This window comes from Pelobates fuscus, chromosome 7 (genome assembly GCF_036172605.1).
Source record: "Pelobates fuscus isolate aPelFus1 chromosome 7, aPelFus1.pri, whole genome shotgun sequence".
In the NCBI taxonomy this organism is placed as follows: domain Eukaryota; kingdom Metazoa; phylum Chordata; class Amphibia; order Anura; family Pelobatidae; genus Pelobates; species Pelobates fuscus.
Genome location: NC_086323.1, coordinates 38,782,348 through 38,801,578, shown reverse-complemented (window position 1 = coordinate 38,801,578; position 19,231 = coordinate 38,782,348). Strand labels below are relative to the sequence as shown.

The 19,231-nt window shown below is 39.2% G+C and overlaps 1 protein-coding gene across 5 annotated transcripts; it reads left to right on the top strand.

The window, feature by feature from the left end:
• Positions 1-1,487: 1,487 nt before the first annotated feature.
• Positions 1,488-17,653, top strand: FUBP1 (far upstream element binding protein 1). 5 transcript variants are annotated; one of them, XM_063427963.1, is made up of 22 exons: positions 1,488-1,671; positions 3,376-3,466; positions 4,362-4,424; positions 4,870-4,908; positions 4,996-5,035; positions 5,446-5,495; positions 5,586-5,657; positions 5,814-5,871; positions 5,959-6,121; positions 6,210-6,308; positions 6,414-6,518; positions 7,337-7,439; positions 7,533-7,633; positions 8,222-8,363; positions 8,461-8,621; positions 9,156-9,307; positions 11,581-11,660; positions 13,937-14,065; positions 14,467-14,541; positions 15,156-15,215; positions 16,506-16,651; positions 16,915-17,002. In XM_063427963.1, the coding sequence occupies exons 1-22, from the start codon at positions 1,567-1,569 to the stop codon at positions 16,921-16,923; spliced, it is 2,043 nt and encodes a 680-aa protein (XP_063284033.1). In that variant the 5' UTR covers positions 1,488-1,566; the 3' UTR covers positions 16,924-17,002. The 5 variants fall into 5 exon arrangements, with proteins under 5 accessions (XP_063284033.1, XP_063284034.1, XP_063284036.1 ...); XM_063427964.1 differs by having other exon boundaries at positions 16,506-17,653; XM_063427966.1 differs by lacking the exon at positions 13,937-14,065.
• Positions 17,654-19,231: the final 1,578 nt, after the last annotated feature.

Here is a 19,231-nt window from a genome sequence, read left to right as displayed (position 1 = left end):
ATGGCAATGTGCAACAGATAGAAACTATTCAAACAACATAGTCATATATGAGATTTTCATAATAATTCTACCCCAACGAACGCTCAAAGATGATAATGCCAAGCGTATTAGCTTGCGAGTAGCCAAGCTGGGTCACTGGTGGTTTACAAATCAGCAATTCAGATTCAAATTCACAAATCAATGCTTAGTGAATAAACCAAACATTCACTTCAACATACACCATATTGGCACATTGGAAGTGCTGCCCTGCAGTATGCACCATTCATAATCAGCACATTGGTGAACTGTTACTCAATTTTTAGGCCACAAAAGCCAAACTGGAAAAAAAATAAATCCAAATCTGCTACGTTTACAGTTCAGCTACATTTGTCCACAATGTAAAACTCACTTTGGTTTTTCACATTAGCAAATCCTGATACTGTGGGGTTAACTAAAAGCGTGGTCTCTAACTCAAACTGAATTTAGAACGGAAGAGTAGCTGAAGTTAGGGTGATTTTTCCAGTTTGGCTACGATGACCTTAAAGAAGGACTATAGAGTCAAGAATATAAACATGTATTCCTAACACTATAGCCCTGGAATTCAGCATTATATCCCTGCCCTGTCTATCCAATAATATCATTTTACTATCTTTTTCTCCCACGCCAGTCTCGCCCCACCTCCGTGGCGGAGATCTTCCATTTTGGTGGTCTCAGCCAATACAATGCTTTGTCATAGGAAAGTATTGTGAGCCTATCGCGCAGGTACAGCAAAATACTGCGCCGTGCCAATCAGCATCTCCTCACAGAGATGGATTGAATCAACGCACCTCAATAGCGAACGTTCGGTATCTCCACGCCGAATGTTAGTGCCAGGAAGCACCTGTAGTACCCTCTAAATTTGAAAAAAAAATGCCCCTTTAACCCCTTAAGGACACATGATATGTGTGACATGTCATGATTCCCTTTTATTCCAGAAGTTTGGCCCTTAAGGGGTTACATTTTAAATAATAATGCCCCTTTAAATTTGAAGTTTACTTCAGTAAATAACCCAGTATGTGATTAGTGAAATATATACAAATAAACTGCCATCTTAACAAATTTACAAACTACAGGGAAAAACTTTCTATATACTACCTAATAAAACCAGAGAGATATATATATTTTTTTGATATCCAGGAAGAAAATGGTGGCCGTTTAGAATAGACCATTTCCTACTAGCAAAGGAAAATGGCGGGAAGCCAGAGTCTCTGGAGAAGGCGGGGTTTTCAACCGTCAATCAGTCCCCAGCCAATCCGCTGGCTCTCCGAGGCTGTGAGGGCAGAGGACGCAGACAAGACAATGAGGGCGGGGTTTTGTTTTTTGTCCACGCTCTCGCTGTGAGGCGCTAGCCAATCCCGTGCTACTTGCCCGCGCGGCCGACCTGTAGGATCTCGCGAGATTCCTTTATTCCTGCATTGAGTGAGGCGGGCGGGGCAGCCGGATCTCGCGAGAAGGAGGCGGGGCCGTCGGTGAGACTGAGAGAGGTTTCCCCCCGGCGCCATTTTGTGTCTCCTCACATTCTTGGTACGGCCAGCGAACTCTCCTGACATGGCTGATTACTCCACGGTTCCCCCACCGGCCTCCGGATCCGGCGGCGCTGCCCCCGGAGCGGTGAACGACGCCTTCAAGGATGCGCTGCAGCGGGCGAGACAGGTATTGTGCTGTGAGCGCTTCTCGGGGCGGCTTCCCTGGCCCGGGTCTCCGCCATGCGGCCTTCTCAGGCTGGGCGTAGCGGGAGCGCATGGGGCTGAGAGCGGCCGGGCCTGCCTGCCCTGTAATCTCCGAGCCTCTCTAGTACTGGCCATATTATAGGATCCCTTCATTACACACCGTGAGAGAGCGCCGGTAAACCGCCTGCATGGCCGGATATAGCGCTACTACCCGCTATACAGACACGGGGGTCCTGGCCGGATACCCTTTACTATACAGCGCCAGGGATGGGCAACCTTCGGCAATTCAGATGTTGTGGATTACATCCCTCATGATGTCCTTACACCCATAGTGCTGGCCAAGCATCATGGGAGGTGTAGTCCAAAACGTCTGGAGTGCCGAAGGTTGTCCATGCGCGATATAGACTTTAGTTTAACTTTCCATCACGTGCTCCAAGCAATGGCCGTCTGCCTATGTGAGCTCATTGAGCAGGGCCCTCTCTCTTCCTGTGCGGCCAATGCGTCTCGTTAGAAATAATGTGCTAGTTCCCCTATTGTACGGCGCTATGCCACTTGTTGGCGCTTTATGTGGGTGGGGGGGGTTGTGGTCGTAGCTGCGTATTAGGAAAGTTTGTTTCCTGGACATGTATTGCTGCTTTGTGAGGCGGGGCAGCACATGTATACTGCTAACCTGTAGAGCAGGGCATTCAGTGCTTGAGGAGGGAAAATCAGTATCTTAAACTTATATTATTTTTGGGGGGGGGGGGGGTGCAGTTTTTGAGATATATATATATATATATATATTTCATAACCTAACCGATTTGCTGGCAAGATGCATTTATTCCATTACTGCACCCACTCAAACGTTGGCCCTGTGATTTTTTTTTTTTTTTTATAAAAACATATTCGTGGTACGCACACATGGTTGTAAAAAAAAGGAAGCACTCTAGGGAATTGCAATTGTGCACTTTCATATCTTAACGTGAAGTGAAATAGCTGACCAGGTACACGATTATGAAATATATGATATGATGGCAGTATTGAAAAAAGATAGGTTCGTGTATTTCTACACCCTGCTTTAGACATATGGAGAACTGGCAGTGAGTGTAAGCTTGTCTGTGTAGGGCCCTCGGCATCCTCTGTGCCTAACTTGGTTTGTTTTGGATACTTGTCTCCTATTGTACTGCAGGATTTGTTGACTGTGTAAATAATAATACTGTGCAAACCGTAACTGACACTTGTTTTTTTACATTTACACATCACATATAAATCGATGTGATGTCTGAAAAATGTATGTGTAGAAATCCATTTTTTTTTTCTGCCTTTGGACACCTTAATCTTGTATTTTTGTCAGTCATTGCTGTAAGTGCTATCTTTTGAACTTAATATTCATCATAGATAAATCCTACAGAAAAGGGGGGACCATCTTTTTTTTTTTTTTTTTTCTTCTCACTTGCAACATGTGTGCCTTGTCCAAACTTTAACAGTGTCTTAAGATAAATCTATTATGAACTTAATGGGAAGCTGAGCTTCACATGAAGGAAAGGTTAACACAAGTCTTAAGTGATTTTCAATGGTGTAATTTCTGCAGAAGTGACTGTTCCTCTTTATAAACAATACAACAAATATCTGTAGAAATTTCTCTATGCATCCACCGAAGCTGCATTGTTTAAACAAAAGTCCTTACTACTCTTTGTTTTCCCTCTAGATTGCTGCTAAGATTGGTGGTGACACAGGCACCGCTATAAATTCCAATGACTATGGATTTGGAGGACAGAAGCGGCCACTTGATGATGGTGGTATGTTAAACCTTTTGACTTTTAAGTTCTCATTTTAATGTGTAACTTGATACTGTTCACTTGGTATATTAAAAAAAAAAAGACTCTTGTTTCTATTAAAGTAGTACTGGCATTTTTTTTAATGTACGTGTTTAATTTATTAAAGTGTTTATTTCTCCTAAATATTTTGGTAACTATCTATGTTGTGCTGGCAAAGCTATATAGTTTGACAAATTAACCTATTGTGGGTGGGGTTCCTAGTTGGTCAGTTTAAGTGTGGTGTAGCTGTATGGACATGACTGTAATAATATCACAGAGCTGCAGAGCTCCTCCCGTGCTCAGGATACACAGGCTCTATTCACTGAATGGCAACAAGCAAATGGCGTTTGTCCCAATTCATCAGTTTTATCCCTTTCAGCTATTCACGAAACGCAAATTAATTTATTTCAACCAAACTTGCTCTATTTGGCTGCAATTTGGTTGAATTTTTACATCATGTAAACTTTATCAAACTACCGTAGTTTCAAATTACTTGTTGCAGCAAGGAGATCCATTTGAAAATAGCAGGAATTCAATTTTATTCTGATAAAGTCTCTATGAGAACCGAATTGAGTAAACGGCTGCAATTGTAAATGCACACATGGTGTTTAGTGAATAGATCCCGTAGTTTACTTTGAGTTGTGGTTTTCAGGATATTCTTGGACTATTTGTACATAGCTGACGTTTTCCTGTTTAAAAAATTACATTGCTAGGAGGAGGGACAAAATGTTGCTTTATTGTGGAATCTATTCTCAGTAATATGCATTTTTATCTTTGTTCAAGAAATGTAGCCATAATTTTTTTTTTATACAATGTGACCATTAGCTAATGATGCTTCAAATGTTATATGCATGATTTGTCTTCTTTTTGTGTGTAGATGGCTCTTGGACAAGTTTGAGCAGTACAGCACACTGGGAGGGAATGCCCTCTCCTTATCAAGGCATGATTTTTTTTATCTTTATTACCTGTGTGGAATATGTGAAAATAGTCAGTGACAATTCACACAAAAGCTTGTAAGCTTTTTGTGCAGTTTTCAAAGTTAAACATTGCAACAAGTAGAGAACTGACTATCCTAAATAATTTTACTGTTTGTGTAATCCTAAATGCATTTTGTTAGAGTACTTTTATTCCATAGACCTGACATTTTATTTGCTGTGTAGATCATATTTGTCCTCTGGCCTAGCTTGGAAGCATCATTAGCATTTTCTAGTTTGCTTTTTATCCTGATCTCCTGTAGACTGCTGTTATGTTGCAGGAAATATTGACTTTATTTTTATTTTTTTAGTATTAGGATATGGTCTTGCATACAGTCCTTTTCCTGGAAGGTTTCTGGATTTTATTTGTATTTATTTTATATTAAATATATAATTTATTTCTTTATTTAGATCAACCAGAACCTAAGAAAGTTGCCCCTCAGAATGATTGTAAGTATTCTTATTATTCTTGTCTAGTGTTACCATGTGGAAATAGTTGTGAATAAAATGTAAATTTTATTTTTCCATTTCTCCCAGCTTTCGCTCCACCAATGCCTGCCATGCATCAGCAACAGAGGTATGTAAATGTTTGCTTTCCTTAAATATCTATTGTTCACCTATCCATACATTGCATGATGAAGCTAATTATGGAGTCTAGCTTAAAGCAGCACTGCCATACCCCTGCAAAATGAGTCTTTTATGAAGATACAATCTTTCTGAAATACTCATATTGATAGTGTTGGAATTTAACAATACAAATTCAAAGCCTGTGAGAGACGAGCTCAATTAAGTATTAAAAAAAAAAAAGACTGTTGGTCTTTGCAGATTATGCAAAGTCCTTATGTGGTGATAGTGCCATTTTAGCATTTTCTTGTATCCAAGTACAGCGTATATTATTTGGAAACTAAACTAGCCTTTGCTCAAACGTAAGTGCAGTGATGTAAGATTGCAATTTTTTTTACATTTTACACTAAATGTCTCTTAAAGGTCTGTCATTACGGAAGAATACAAGGTTCCAGATGGAATGGTGGGATTCAGTAAGTATAGATTTTATTTTCTCCTTTCCCTAAATCTTGTTATATGCTCTAACATGTGCCACAATCTAATACCAATCCACTTTTACACAGTTATTGGAAGAGGTGGTGAACAAATCTCACGCATTCAACAAGAATCTGGCTGTAAAATACAAATTGCCCCAGGTAAGTGTTTTTTTTTGTTTGTTTTTTTTATATAAATCCTCTCCTCACATGTAACATATTGGTAAGCCTGACAGGAAATGTATTGTGTATGTTGACATTGAAAACGGAACATGACTACTTGAAGCCTTCAGTTCTTTTCTCATATTTGTTTTTTAGATAGTGGCGGGATGCCTGACAGATCATGTATGTTAACTGGGACCCCCGATTCTGTTCAGTAAGTTTGATTTGAATGTAGTTTTACAGATTAACTTCGAATGTTGTCTTTTTGCGAGTCTTAAATATTTATTTTTATTTGTTTTAGAGGTGCAAAGAGATTACTTGAACAGATAGTTGAGAAAGGAAGACCAACTCCTGGCTTTCATCACGGGGATGGTCCTGGCAACGCTGTCCAAGAAATCATGATCCCATCCAGTAAAGCTGGCTTAGTAATTGGTAAAGGAGGAGAAACCATTAAACAACTGCAGGTACTGCCATAAATCATTTCTCTGAATGTGTTAATGTTCTTTGTCAGGTATACTGAAATAAAGGTTTGTTTTTGTTTTTTTAAATCAGGAACGAGCAGGAGTTAAAATGGTCATGATTCAGGATGGGCCCCAGAACACCGGCTCTGACAAGCCGCTGAGAATCACAGGGGATCCTTACAAAGTGCAGGTAATTATAACTCTTATAGCTGGCCAAAGGTGATTGGTGCAACTGACAAATGTTTGTATTCTGTACTTGAATTACTTTAAAATGTTTTTTTTTTTTTTTTAATAGCAAGCAAAGGAGATGGTTATGGAACTTATTCATGAACAAGGAGGTGGTTTTAGAGAAGTACGAAATGAATATGGCTCAAGAGTAGGAGGAAATGAAGGGATTGATGTAAGTTTGGGATTAACAATAGGTTATTTGCTCTCTTCTAAGAAATTCACCATACAAAGGGACTGTGGCTTCCTGTGGATCTCCATTGCATTCGTGTTGAGTTTCTCTTGCCTTGAAGTTGGGCTACAGAGAAATCTTGCACAACTTTCTTAAAGGAAGAAACATTTATTGCTGACCCTATGGTTCTAATAGTGCTGTTTAGGTGTCTGGCCCTTCCTTGCCCCTGTTAAAATGGTGTTTAAGCTCTCCTTTTTTCAAGCACTGCCATGACTAGCTCTATCCTGCTCCACCATCTTGGCTGGGATGGTCAAAATATACAATCTCACCCAATCATATAGGAAAGCTTTGAGGGTACTGCACATATACAGCCAAACCCGACGCTGTGCCACATGGCATTTTCTCTGAGATGCATTAAATCTCTATGGGGAGCCTTCAGTTTTCTCTGAAAAGGCAGTTTTTGCATAAAAGCCTGTAGACACCAGTACAACAACATTGAGCTGTAGTTGTTCTGGTGACTATAGTGTCCTTTTTAAGTGCAAGATTAATGAACACTGTTCCTGAATTACACCATAAGTAAACACGATAAGAGTCTAGCACACTTTTTAAGTGGTATCCCGGGTTTAGTTTACTTTAAAAGCAAAAATCATGAATGTACAGATCTGCGATTTTGGATGAATCAATTTTTACATTAGAAACTTTGGTATAGCATCCAAGAACATTGGTGAGGTACAAGTCAGTAAAGGTGAAAATGGAAAAATAAATGTATAGGATTTAATCGAAACACAATTTTATGTTAAATGTTTTGATACCCACACTAGGTCCCAATACCACGATTTGCTGTTGGAATTGTTATAGGAAGAAATGGTGAAATGATCAAGAAAATCCAGAACGATGCAGGTGTTAGAATACAATTTAAACCAGGTATGAATTACCAAATTTTTGGACGTTTCATCGACTTACACTTTCCATTAATGGTATTATGCTTGACTTTTCATTTTTCTCCTTCCTCTTCAGATGATGGTTCAGCTCCTGAAAGAATTGCTCAAGTCTCTGGCCCACCAGACAGATGTCAACATGCAGCAGAGATTATAACAGACCTACTTCGCAGTGTTCAGGTAAAAAATAAATTTTCTTCTGCTTTTTTTTTTTCTCGTATAGTGTCATTACATACAGTGGAGTGTGTACTTCTTAATGGGACAAGCAGACAAAAATTTGAATTCCTCCCTTTAAAATCCTGAGCCCCCCCCCCACAACCTCAGTACTTTCTTATCCAGTCCCTGGGACAGACTATCAAGCTTGCATTATTTTGGACCAGTCTGAGGCGCAAGGGCTGTGGTCAAGAGGACACTGTCTGATAGCTCTCCACGTGCTGAGCTGATACTCTGCCCCTGTGCAGCTGCTTAGAGAACTGAAGGCTGCACTTTTTGTGCAGAGTGAGACCTGGCAATCTTTGGAGGTGTTCCCTGGCAGCTCGCCTATCGTAAAGTAGTTGGAATGGCTTCTCCCCCCCCCCCCCCTTTTTTTTTTCCTACATCCTAGCTTCTTCTCTTATGATCTCCACTCATTTTGTCTTGTCATATCTCCTGGAAGTGAGACAGAATAGGCTAACTGTGGGATACTTGACGTGCTCTGTCTCATTATATACACTGGTGTTTTTTAGCTGCGATACAGCAAGGGTTTTACTCATTGTATTATTCTTTCAGCAATCTGGAAACCATGGTGGCCCAGGGCCTGGACGGGGCAGAGGACGAGGTCAAGGGAACTGGAACATGGGACCTCCTGGTGGCTTACAGGAGTTTAACTTTGTTGTTCCTACTGTAAAAACTGGTCTAATTATTGGAAAAGGTTTGTTTTAATATCTTCATTGAAGTTTACTATTGACCTATTCATCCTGCTGTTTTGTATGGCGAGTATTTACAACTTAATATTTTTTCTGTTTTAGGTGGCGAAACAATAAAAAATATCAGCCAGCAGTCAGGAGCCAGAATAGAGCTGCAAAGAAATCCTCCACCAAATTCTGACCCAAACATGAAACTATTCACTATTCGTGGATCCCCACAGCAAATAGATTATGCCAGACAGCTTATTGAAGAGAAGATTGGAGTAAGTACAGTATTAATTGGGTGTTACACTAATATTAAACTGTCATGTGACCTGATATCCACAATTGGTAACTACTCTGTGGGTTTAGTTATCTTGATACAGGACACACCTTTGTAACTTCGTTAAGCTATGGATCTTATAGGGCAAATTAGAAGTGTTGGCCCTAAACTCAGAGCTCAAAGGATTTATTTTATGCTAACTGTCAAATTTGTGGAGCTGTGTGTCTCTGAAGAGCAGCAATCTATGTAAAAAGGAAGCTGATAACATGAGAGCTCAAGAAGGTCTTCTGTAACCAGGCCCGTACAAGCCTTTCACACTCAATTGGCAGTAGATTTAGCAAAAATGTTTGCTATATTAAAGAATTCCTGCAATTTTGATATGGTATCCTAATGCCAATATTGTGTAGATTACTTTGTGTGGGTTCTTCAAAGTCTGCTGAAAGTGAGTTGTTGAGGTTATCTTTTCTATACATACAGGATAGACTATTGTATAATATTGCATTATCTTTACACATGCACATTTCTCTTGATCTAGGGTCCAGTGAATCCTGTTGGTCCTCCAGTTCCTCATGGACCACCTGGTGTACCTGGCCCTCATGGACCTCCTGGCCCTCCTGGTCCTGGTGCTCCCATGGGACCATACAATCCAGCCCCTTACAATCCTGGACCCCCTGGACCTTCACCACAGTAAGTAAATAATTAGCTCTGTTACATTTAAACTAATAGTTCTGTATGTTTTCATGATGTCTGTAATTTTACATTTCATCATATGCAGTATTTGCATTTTTCAAGTCAAGAACCGCTCGCTTCATCCTGTGTTATAGTTTAACACTACATGGACATATGACAGCAGAAAGGAAATGCAGGCTTCTGTTGACCTTTACAGATTGTAGATAAACATATAGTACCGCTACCTCGAATTTGGGGAACTGAGTAAGAATGCAAGTTAAATGAAAAGGGTGGTGGGGGGTTTTGAGCATACCTCAAATATTTCAGGTTTCCATCCTTGGTGCCGGTTTCTTAGTACAGACCAAATTGTAGTGCATGGATACCAAACGCTTGTTTTCTTAGCCTAGTAAGACTTTTCCTGAATAATTTTCTTGAAGTACCTTTTAGAGTGAGACTACCTTTGCTGATTTATCTTTACAGATTATACAATACCGACAGATTTATTTTTATAAACCGGTGTAGATCAGATTTTTTTCATTATCCTTATGGTTTAATAAACCTTTTCATTTTTGTGCACTACTTTGTAATGCTTGCGGACCTATGTTTATCGTATTTTAGTTTTGCGGACCTCCACCATATAGGACTCCTGTACACTATCTTGTGTGCAGCACTCTACTTTACTATTGAACAAATGTATCTTTGTTCCAATTTCAAGGAACATTAACATGTATTCCTGACCCTATAGTGTTAAAACCACCATCTGGACCCCACATGCCTTCCTAAATATAGCAAAATCTTACTTGTATTCAAGCCTGAAGCTGTAGCTCTGCATGCTGTTTGCCTCAGAAAAGCAAGCTGTCTGCTGACAGCATCAGAAGTGGTGGCCTGATCCAATCACAGTGCTTCTCCATAGGATTGGCTGAGACTGACAAGGAGGCAGATCAGTGGCAGAGCAAGCACAATTCAAACACAGCCCTGGCCAATCAGCATCTCCTCATAGAGATGAACTGAATCAATGAATCTGAGGAAAGTTCAGTGTCTTCATGCAGAGGATACACTGAATATTTGGCTGCCATGACCCAGGAGGGATCTCTAACTGCCATCTAAGGAGTGGCCAGTGAAGCTATCCCTAGGCTGTAATGTAAACTCTGCCTTTTCTCTGAAAAGACAGTGTTTAGAATCATTACCTTCAGGCTTTTTTGCTGTACTCACCAGAACAAATTCAATAAGCTGTATTTGTTCTGGTGACTGTAGTGTCCCTTTAACCCATTAAGGACGGCGGGCATGCTATGCCGTCCTTGGGGACCCAGTTCTAAACGCTGGGGGGCAGCATAGCACGTCCCCGCCGTCCTTTCTATTTACCTTTTTATATGTGTAAATTTGTTCTAACTGTATTTTGAAATTTATATGTAATTTTTTTTATATCAAAATACATGTAGAACGAAATATACATAAGTATATGCGTATATATCTCTATACTTTTATAAAAAAATAAGTTTAAAAAATGGTGTGTGTATATGTGTATTTGTGTGTGTAATATACATATATATTTTTATTTTCCGAGGAATTTAATTTGCTAGCGCTATATTTAACCCTGTTACTTTCCAAGACACCATAAAACCTGTACATGGGGGGGTACTGTTTTACTCGGAAGACTTCGCTGAACACAAATATTAATGTTTCAAAACCGTAAAATGTATTACAACGAAGATATTGTCAGTAAAAGTGAAACTTTTTGAATTTTTCACACACAAATGGCACTTACACGGACGATATAATTGTTGTGATACATTTTACTGTTTTGAAACACTAATATTAGTGTTCAGCGAAGTCTCCCGAGTATAACAGTACCCCTCATGTACAGGTTTTATGGTGTTTTCAAAAGTTAGAGTCAAACATCAGGCTTGCGTTTCACATTTTTCACATTGAAGTTTGCCAGGTTGGTTACGTATTCTCGTTTTCTCCCCCAAATTTTTTAAAATATATTATTTATCTTAAATTTTCATAACTAAATATTTGATGTTAAATGAAAGCCCTGTTTCCCCTGAATAAAATGATATGTAAGTGTGGGTGCACATAATAAATATGAAAGGCAAATTGCGCCTGAACAGGCATATAGTGCAAATTTGGGTTTTTGTTTTTGGTTTTGATCACAACGTGTACATTTGGCTCAGTCCTTAACTTGTGTATTCTGAGTCTATTGAGGACTGTTTCCTTTTACACACTTGCTGTCTACACAGGATAGCAGGAAGTAATTTCTGTAATAAATGTGGATTTTTTTTTTTTTTTAGTGGTCCTCCTGCACAATATGCTCCTCAAGGATGGGGCAATACTTATCCACACTGGCAACAGCCAACTCAACCAGACCCAAGTAAGTTTATTTTCAGTATCTATTGCACATGTAATATTTTTTATTTTTTTTTTAATTCTGAGTTGTGATATCCACCCTTTAACTAGTCCATTATGTGGACTGCACCTTTTGGGGGGGGGGGGGATTTATTTATTTTTTGCTTGTTTTCCTTACGCATAAGATAACATGGTGTAAGGTGCATGTCCCTTCGTCATAGGCATGATTTGTATGGTTGACGGGCATTCTTTTGATGTGCTTTCCCAATGAGGGTTAAGCTACGTTTGTGGTGGAATGCACACTGTCACCTGAATTTGTTACTGGAACCTAACTAAAACATGTATTCATAGATTAGCATGCATTCATTTTAATTCCTAGAGAGAACATATCCTCTGACTTGAAAGTGAATGTGGGAGGTACAGAAGAAAGATCCACCCTTTGTCATTTTTGCTTCACCTGGTTTACAAAATTGTGAATTCAAAATTTTAGGCCCCGATAACCAGCAATGTTCTTTTCAGATATTTTAGCCTAAGTTTGAAATTTACTTTTAATTTACAGCCGTTCACTCATTGGTGGCACTGTCGGCGTTAAGCTTTCTTTACTGTAGCAATGCCAATTAAACTTCTTTGTAATCTCAGAACAAAACTTGTCAGCCAGAAGTTTTTGCAATTTCCATGCCTGTTTGATCAGTATCTATTATGAGAAGAAGTTTTAATTTCAAGTTTAGTTTTTTTAAACAAATTATAGTTGATAAGTAGTGTTGAGGGGATTCAAGTACAGTGTTTTGTAATCTCCTTTACTCTGAAGTTTGTTACATGTTCAGCTATGCTAGATGTTGACTACTGTCAGCACTCCAGGTGTTGTGGAATAAATCTCCCATAATGCTGGCAAAGCATCAGTGTATAGATGTACTGCACATCATCTGGAGTGCTGAAGGTTATCTTCCTTTGCCCTTTTTACATTATGCAATGACTTATTTAATCTGCATGAATTAAATGAGTGGGACGTTCCATTTTTAATAGACTATCTTTTAAGGCCTTGTTTGATTTAACATTGGGTAATTTATTCCTTAAAGGAACACTAGCATTGGGAATCAAATCTGTTTTCCCAAAGCTTTAGTGCCCTAGTCATCTTTTGGGTTACTGGGCTCCTGCCAGGGTTGCTTACCTTTCCTGCCTTGCAGCAATTGCCTCCGGTGTTGCAATACACCTCCTTGGTTGGCTAAGAGCAGGATCAAAGATCTCTGAGAAGCTAGTGTGCATGTGCAATAATCGGCTGGTCTCCCAGACCATATCATTGAAATAATTGCGTTTTACTCCACTATTTTGGCGGAAGCACCTCTAGTTGCTGTTAGTAAGACCACTGCTAGAACTGAGATGGAGTATGGAATGAAAACCATTGTCATTACTGCAGAATGGCAATGTTTTCAGCTGCAGAGTTAAAACAGGGATGTGGCACCCAAACTACTTTAGTGACACGAAGTGGTCGGGGTACGTATATTGTTTCTTTAAACACTCCCGTGTTTGGCATGTATATTAGGTTTTCCACATTGACATTTTCTGGTAGTCTTTGTGGCTGACCTTTTTAGTTAAGCTTGCTGGCATCACTGCCAAATTCCACTGTCCTGCTAGAGCATCTATTTTTAATATTTTACTAGGACTCTGCCTTTGGTTTTTAGAAGAATGCGACAGGCTGGCATGATTGGGGTGTTTTTAAAGCAGCTTTCTTGACTTTTTTTTAGTTTGTTCCTCATCCAAAGTAAGCAATCAAGCTTCCCCTATTTATAACCTTCACTCTTGCCACCCACGTGGCTCTTATCACGTGTAATTCATGCACATTTTTACATATGCATCAGTTGGTCAAGAAGGGAGTATGCTGCTGCCTGTAGCCTTTATGAAAGCATGCTCTTTGTATTGCGCTATTGCAGTTGTTTGATGCCAGCCATTTCTTAAATGACAAAGGTGTGAGGTCTGATCTTCATTGCTAAAATTGCATCTACTGCCCATTGTGGCCAGTGATATGCAAGGACCATAAACTGAGCTATATTATTGTGAGGGGTTCATTTCATAAACTAGTATTCTTTTTCAAAACATTTTTTATTATGCACAGCCATGACACATCTGCTTAAGTCTGACAATTTCCCCTTATTTTCAATGGCTTTTGGACTGCACCAGTCATTCGTTACTGGTAAATGGATTGGTTGTGGAGGGAGGGGGGAGGACGGTATGACAAACCTTTCTGTAGATTTGTTATTTCCAAAAATCCCTTACACTATAAGAGTGTGATGTTTAATTTCTTAGGTAAAGCAGGAGCTGATCCCAATTCTGCAGCATGGGCAGCTTATTATGCTCACTATTATCAGCAGCAAGCACCCCAGCCACCTGCAGCTCCATCTGGTGGACCAAGTACAGCCCAAACTAATGGACAAGGTAGCAAATGCCTTTTTATTAAAAGGAAATCTGGTAATGGGAAGTTGTGTAGTCTTTAATCAGTCAGAAGCTCCTACATTCACTCCTAACTCTTAGGAGTGAAAGTATGTGCTATCGGCTCCATGCTCTCAACCTCGCTCAAACTTTTGTGTGTAGGCTTTCTAACCTACTGCTCCTCTTAGGTGGCCTGTTGGATTCTCGGCACACCTTACATGATTTGCATGCTTGTATGTGTAATGTCTGTTAAATGCTTCATAACTGTAATATCTGTTTGTTTTTACTTTAGTTTTGTATTGCCTTGTGTCTATATTAACTTTTTTTTCCCCCCTTTTTCTCTTCCCACCCATCCCCCCCACCTGTCCCCCTTTGTGCTGGCCACCCTTTTTCAATGGCTTGTATAGCCGAGCAACCAGCAGCTCCACAATCTGGACAAGTTGACTATACAAAAGCTTGGGAAGAGTATTACAAAAAAATGGGTAAGTGGACATCAAGCAACGGTAGATCAGACCGTAGCACTGTATACGCTACAGTTGACAATTAGAGAAAGTAACCTGTAAAAGACCTTTTTAGTGCAGTGTTTGGAAAAATTTACATGAAGTACTGGTGACTGGCATAACCTAAAATTAGGAATTAGATTGACACTATAGTTGTAAAACTGCTGTTTAGGTGTCGGGCCTTTAAAAAGGTAGTTTACTTGCCTTATTTTCACTGCTGTGCCGGTCTTGTTGCAGTTGGCCCTGCTCCATTCCACCTCAAATTTCACTCTCATCCAATGCCTTCTCATAGGACAAAAACCATGCCGTGCCAATCAGCATCTTCTCACAGCATTCAGCATCTCTATGCAGAGCTTTTGTGCAGCACTCACCCAGGAAGCACCTCTAGTGTTCGTCTGACTGCTGCTAGGCGTATTAATTGGCAGTAATGTAAACACTGCAGTTTCTCTGAAAAGTCAATGTAGGCATTAGAATGCCTGGAGGGACAGACTGTAGACACCATAACACAATTAAGCTGTAGTTGTTCTGGTGACTGTGTCCTTTTAGGACTCTGAATCTAGTCAGATCAGTAACAGAAATGTATTTATTTTCCTTAGGTCAACAGGCACCAGCTCAAGATTATTCAAAAGCATGGGAAGAATACTATAAAAAACAAGGCAAGTTGTGGATTATGTGCTTTTCGGTATTTTTTTATGGAAATGTTAAAATCCTTGCAAACTAGCTATTTTGGCCAGTTTTCCAACACAAACCAAGTATAAGTTAAACCTTTACTGCCTTTTTACCTAGATTTCCTCTTTTGTCTTGCTTTACAGGACAGTTTAGGCACTATAACATCATCTAGATGAAGTTATGATGCCAGGGTCTCCTCGGGTATACTTAAGTGGTAAAACCATTCCCGAGCAGTTTAACCCCAAAGTGAGCCTCCATATGGCATTCAGCTTGTGAAATGTGTTTCAGGAACCTGAGTACTGCAGGGCAGTGGCATTGTAGACTGGCTAAGAGTGGTCAGTAGACTCACAGCCAGTCTATGGTGCCCCTGCCCGTCAGCACTCAGAGCTTCCTGAAACTAAGATTTCACAAAACTTAAAGGACCACTATAGTGCCAGGAAAACACTTTTTCCTCCTCCCGCCGGGCTCTGGGGAGAGGAAAGGGGTTAAAACTTACCTTTCTCCAGCGCTGGGCGGGGAGCTCTTCTCCTCCGATCCTCCTCTCCTCCCATTCGGCTGAATGTGCACGCGCGGCAAGAGCTGCGCGCGCATTCAGCCGGTCTCATAGGAAAGCATTATCAATGCTTTCCTATGGACGCTTGCGTGCTCTCACTGTGATTTTCAAGAGCAGTGAGACAGCCACTAGAGGATTTAGAGGCTGGCCTAACCCATTAATAAACATAGCAGTTTCTCTGAAACTGCTATGTTTATAAAAAAAAATGGGTTAACCCTAGCTGGACCTGGCACCCAGACCACTTCATTAAGCTGAAGTGGTCTGGGTGCCTAGAGTGGTCCTTTAATTTTGATGTCGTTGTTATGGTGTCTGGAGTTCCCCTGTAACCGGGGCTCTCATATGACGGACCGAAAAAAATACTTTCTTTCTTCAGCTATTTTCATAAATCTTGTCTATTTATCCAAAATCACTTTTACCTTTCTTCCCCCTCTTCTACCATATTGCTGATGATCATTAATTGCTCATTATATATTGCTATATCTCTTCTGTATACTATAATTAACAGAAAAACAAAATATACACACAATGTTTGCTTTTTAAAGTCATTGGTCAATGCAGGAAGTCAGTAGATCAGTAGTAATCAGAAGTTGACTGACCCATATATGCTTGGGCAGCCATATAGAAACTATTGTCTTCACAATTTCCTCAGTTGTTTGTGCTTATTTTAAACATTGCAAAAACTTCTACCCCAACTAAAATTTTTTTACATATTCTGAATATTTAGGGCAAACCGTACCAACACAGGGAGCAGCGCCACCTGCAGGACAACCTGATTACAGTGCAGCCTGGGCAGAATATTACAGACAGCAAGCTGCATATTATGCACAGACAAGTCCACAGGGAATACCACAGCATCCTCCAGCCCAACAGGTATGAAAACGAATCTGATCATTTTTCTTTAGTTTTGGGGAGGACTTTATGGTTATAATTAACTCAGATGAAACTAAACCTTCCTGTACTGCACGCTATGTTGCTGTGTTTACGTTTTCCACCTCCAGGGTTATTGAAAACAAGAAGCAGTCAACCTTTGTTAACCAATCTTTCTTTAGGGTCTCACTCCTGGGTTGGCTTCATTTTCCATCAATGTTGTAGTTTAACTCTTTGTATGTCTCTTATGTATTTCTTCTGCACAGGGCCAATAATGCGAAGTGGACAGTACAGTATTTGCTTCATTGTGTTGGGGAAAACGTTTGTTAAATGTTTGGATGCAGACGCCTTGATGAAGATCTTAAATTTTGTTTTTGGTTTAAAATTGTTTCGGAAAAAAACAAATGTACAAAGCTATCACTCCTGACTGATAGGAGGCTATATTTCTGTGTAGAAATGAAAACCGGTTTGTTTTTAGTAACTAGTGTAGATGTACACATTCCAGCAAAATGTATTTGCAGCTATTATGTGGTCAAAGATATGTGATACAAATGTACTTTTTCAATGTATACTTTATCACTTTTAAAATGCCTGTTTTGTGCTTTACAATAAATAATATGAAAACCTCCTGTGTCGGTAAGTTGGGTATGTGAATATTTAACAGAAATCATTTTATGTTTGAGTAAGGTGCATAGCAGCAATTTTGTAATCGTATTCAATTTGCCTCAGATTTTTTTTCCCCTTTCCCTGATTTTTTTTTTTTAATTTTAATTTTGATAGTCTGAATGTTATTGTATGAGAAGCAGCAATGCTAGTTTGATTTTTGTTTTCATGTGCCTGTATAAATGCATAGCTGACTTCCATTGCATTATGTTTAATTCTACATGACCACTGTTATAAAATCTGTACAGATATTGCACTGCTGGGAGAGATGTTGGACAGTCTTCTAGCAGTGCCACTGAATATTTGTTTACTTTTTTTTTCTTGCATAAATCTTAGAATTTACAGATGGTTTGTGTGTTTTGATTTATTAATGATGCTTTAGAAATTGGATGGTGGGGGGGGAGGGGGAGTTTGGTGTGTTTGCAAACTGTTTTTTTGTTTTCTTCCCATAACATTAATGTTTTAACTGTTAATGTTAAAAATCAATCTATTGAGCAGTATTCGCCGAGTCCCCCAGTTAGTTGTACTCATTTTTTTAATTTAATGACCTTGAATAAACATTCTTATTTAAATGTCCATGTCAACATTTAAGTATCCATTGTTTGCATCTTACATGCTTGCCAGTTTATAATTGCTTCTATTCTATCAGATCCCAATGACATACAGTCTTGCAATTGTCTGAAGGGCTTATTTGATCCAACCAGTTTAGGAGTAGCTCTGTAGGTGTCAGGAGGGGGCTGTGCTGTGCATCATCCTTAATTTGTTCCTTCAAGGAGCATTGCACTGTAAGTACCTCGATAACTGGACAAACTGATAAATGACTTGTTAATGTTCTGTAATTGTGACTGTTTGAACACCATATTGCTGTGCAGAGCTATCGGACAACTTGGTTAGTTGTGATATATTTTGTTGGTTTTATTTATAATTTTTTTTAGGTAAGTATGTTTACTGTTTAGCTTGGGTTTCAGATGTCTTGGTTTATTTGATGGAATGCATATTTATATTTCACGGTCTGATATCTAGATCTGGACATAATGTGACGTGATATTTTGTGTATTAGATTATTGCTTTTAATGCACTTGTTATACAGTTGGATGTGTGTTAACCTCTAAACATGCTCAGTCTGACCAGTGCAGTAACTTGTAAGGCAATGCTTTTTCTCTTTCTTTTGTGTGTACTCTTACATATATATTATTGAGCATCTTTTTGACACTGTCAAAGTGAATTATGGTGCTTTCTGAATTAGGCAGATATTGTAGTACTGCATATTTTGCATGACTTTTGGTTAACTGCACTAACCTTCACATGGCTCTTTATGATCATTTTACCATTGGAGGCTGTTGATCTAATTCATTTCAGGTGTTAATTATCTGTTAGTTGGAAAGAATGACATTTTTATACTTCAGTGCCTTGCCAGACCTTCCACCTTAGGTTCTGCTCCAAAATACAACAGGTAAGCACAACCTAAGGAAGACTGTCGATGAAAGTGTCCACAAAACATCCCTGTAAGATTCATGGTTGCTAACACCATCATTTACTGCATTGGGGGGAAATGTTTTAAAAGGCACAGGTGTCTATTTCTCTTCCCTACATAAATGTCTTACTGTTTTGTTTTTGTTTTGGTTTTTTTCCCTAGAACATTTTTTTTTTCCTTTCCATATTTATAGACAGTGTGTTAAACACCCTTCACTAGTAGCGTTCTGTTTTTAAAATGCTATTTTTTTTTCAAAATAGAAATTGCAGTAATTAAGCAGGTTGTTGAGTTTGACTTGTTTGAATTCTGCTGTTTTTCATAGCAACATATTTGCATTAAGAATAACACTGTATTCTGTTTATCGAAAAGCAGTATATATCTTTGTATTTTCTTTACGCTGCTTAGAAAGATCAGTCTTGTATTTTTATTTTCCAAAATGTGCTGAT

What these genes read in the sequence shown, in the direction of transcription:
- FUBP1 (XM_063427963.1), top strand. Translation starts at nt 1,567, where the DNA reads ATGGCTGATTACTCCACGGTTCCCCCACCGGCCTCCGGATCCGGCGGC. An exon ending in CGCTGCAGCGGGCGAGACAG is followed by an intron (nt 1,672 to 3,375) that starts GTATTGTGCTGT and finishes TTTTCCCTCTAG; the next exon opens with ATTGCTGCTAAGATTGGTGG. An exon ending in AGAATACTATAAAAAACAAG is followed by an intron (nt 15,216 to 16,505) that starts GCAAGTTGTGGA and finishes CTGAATATTTAG; the next exon opens with GGCAAACCGTACCAACACAG.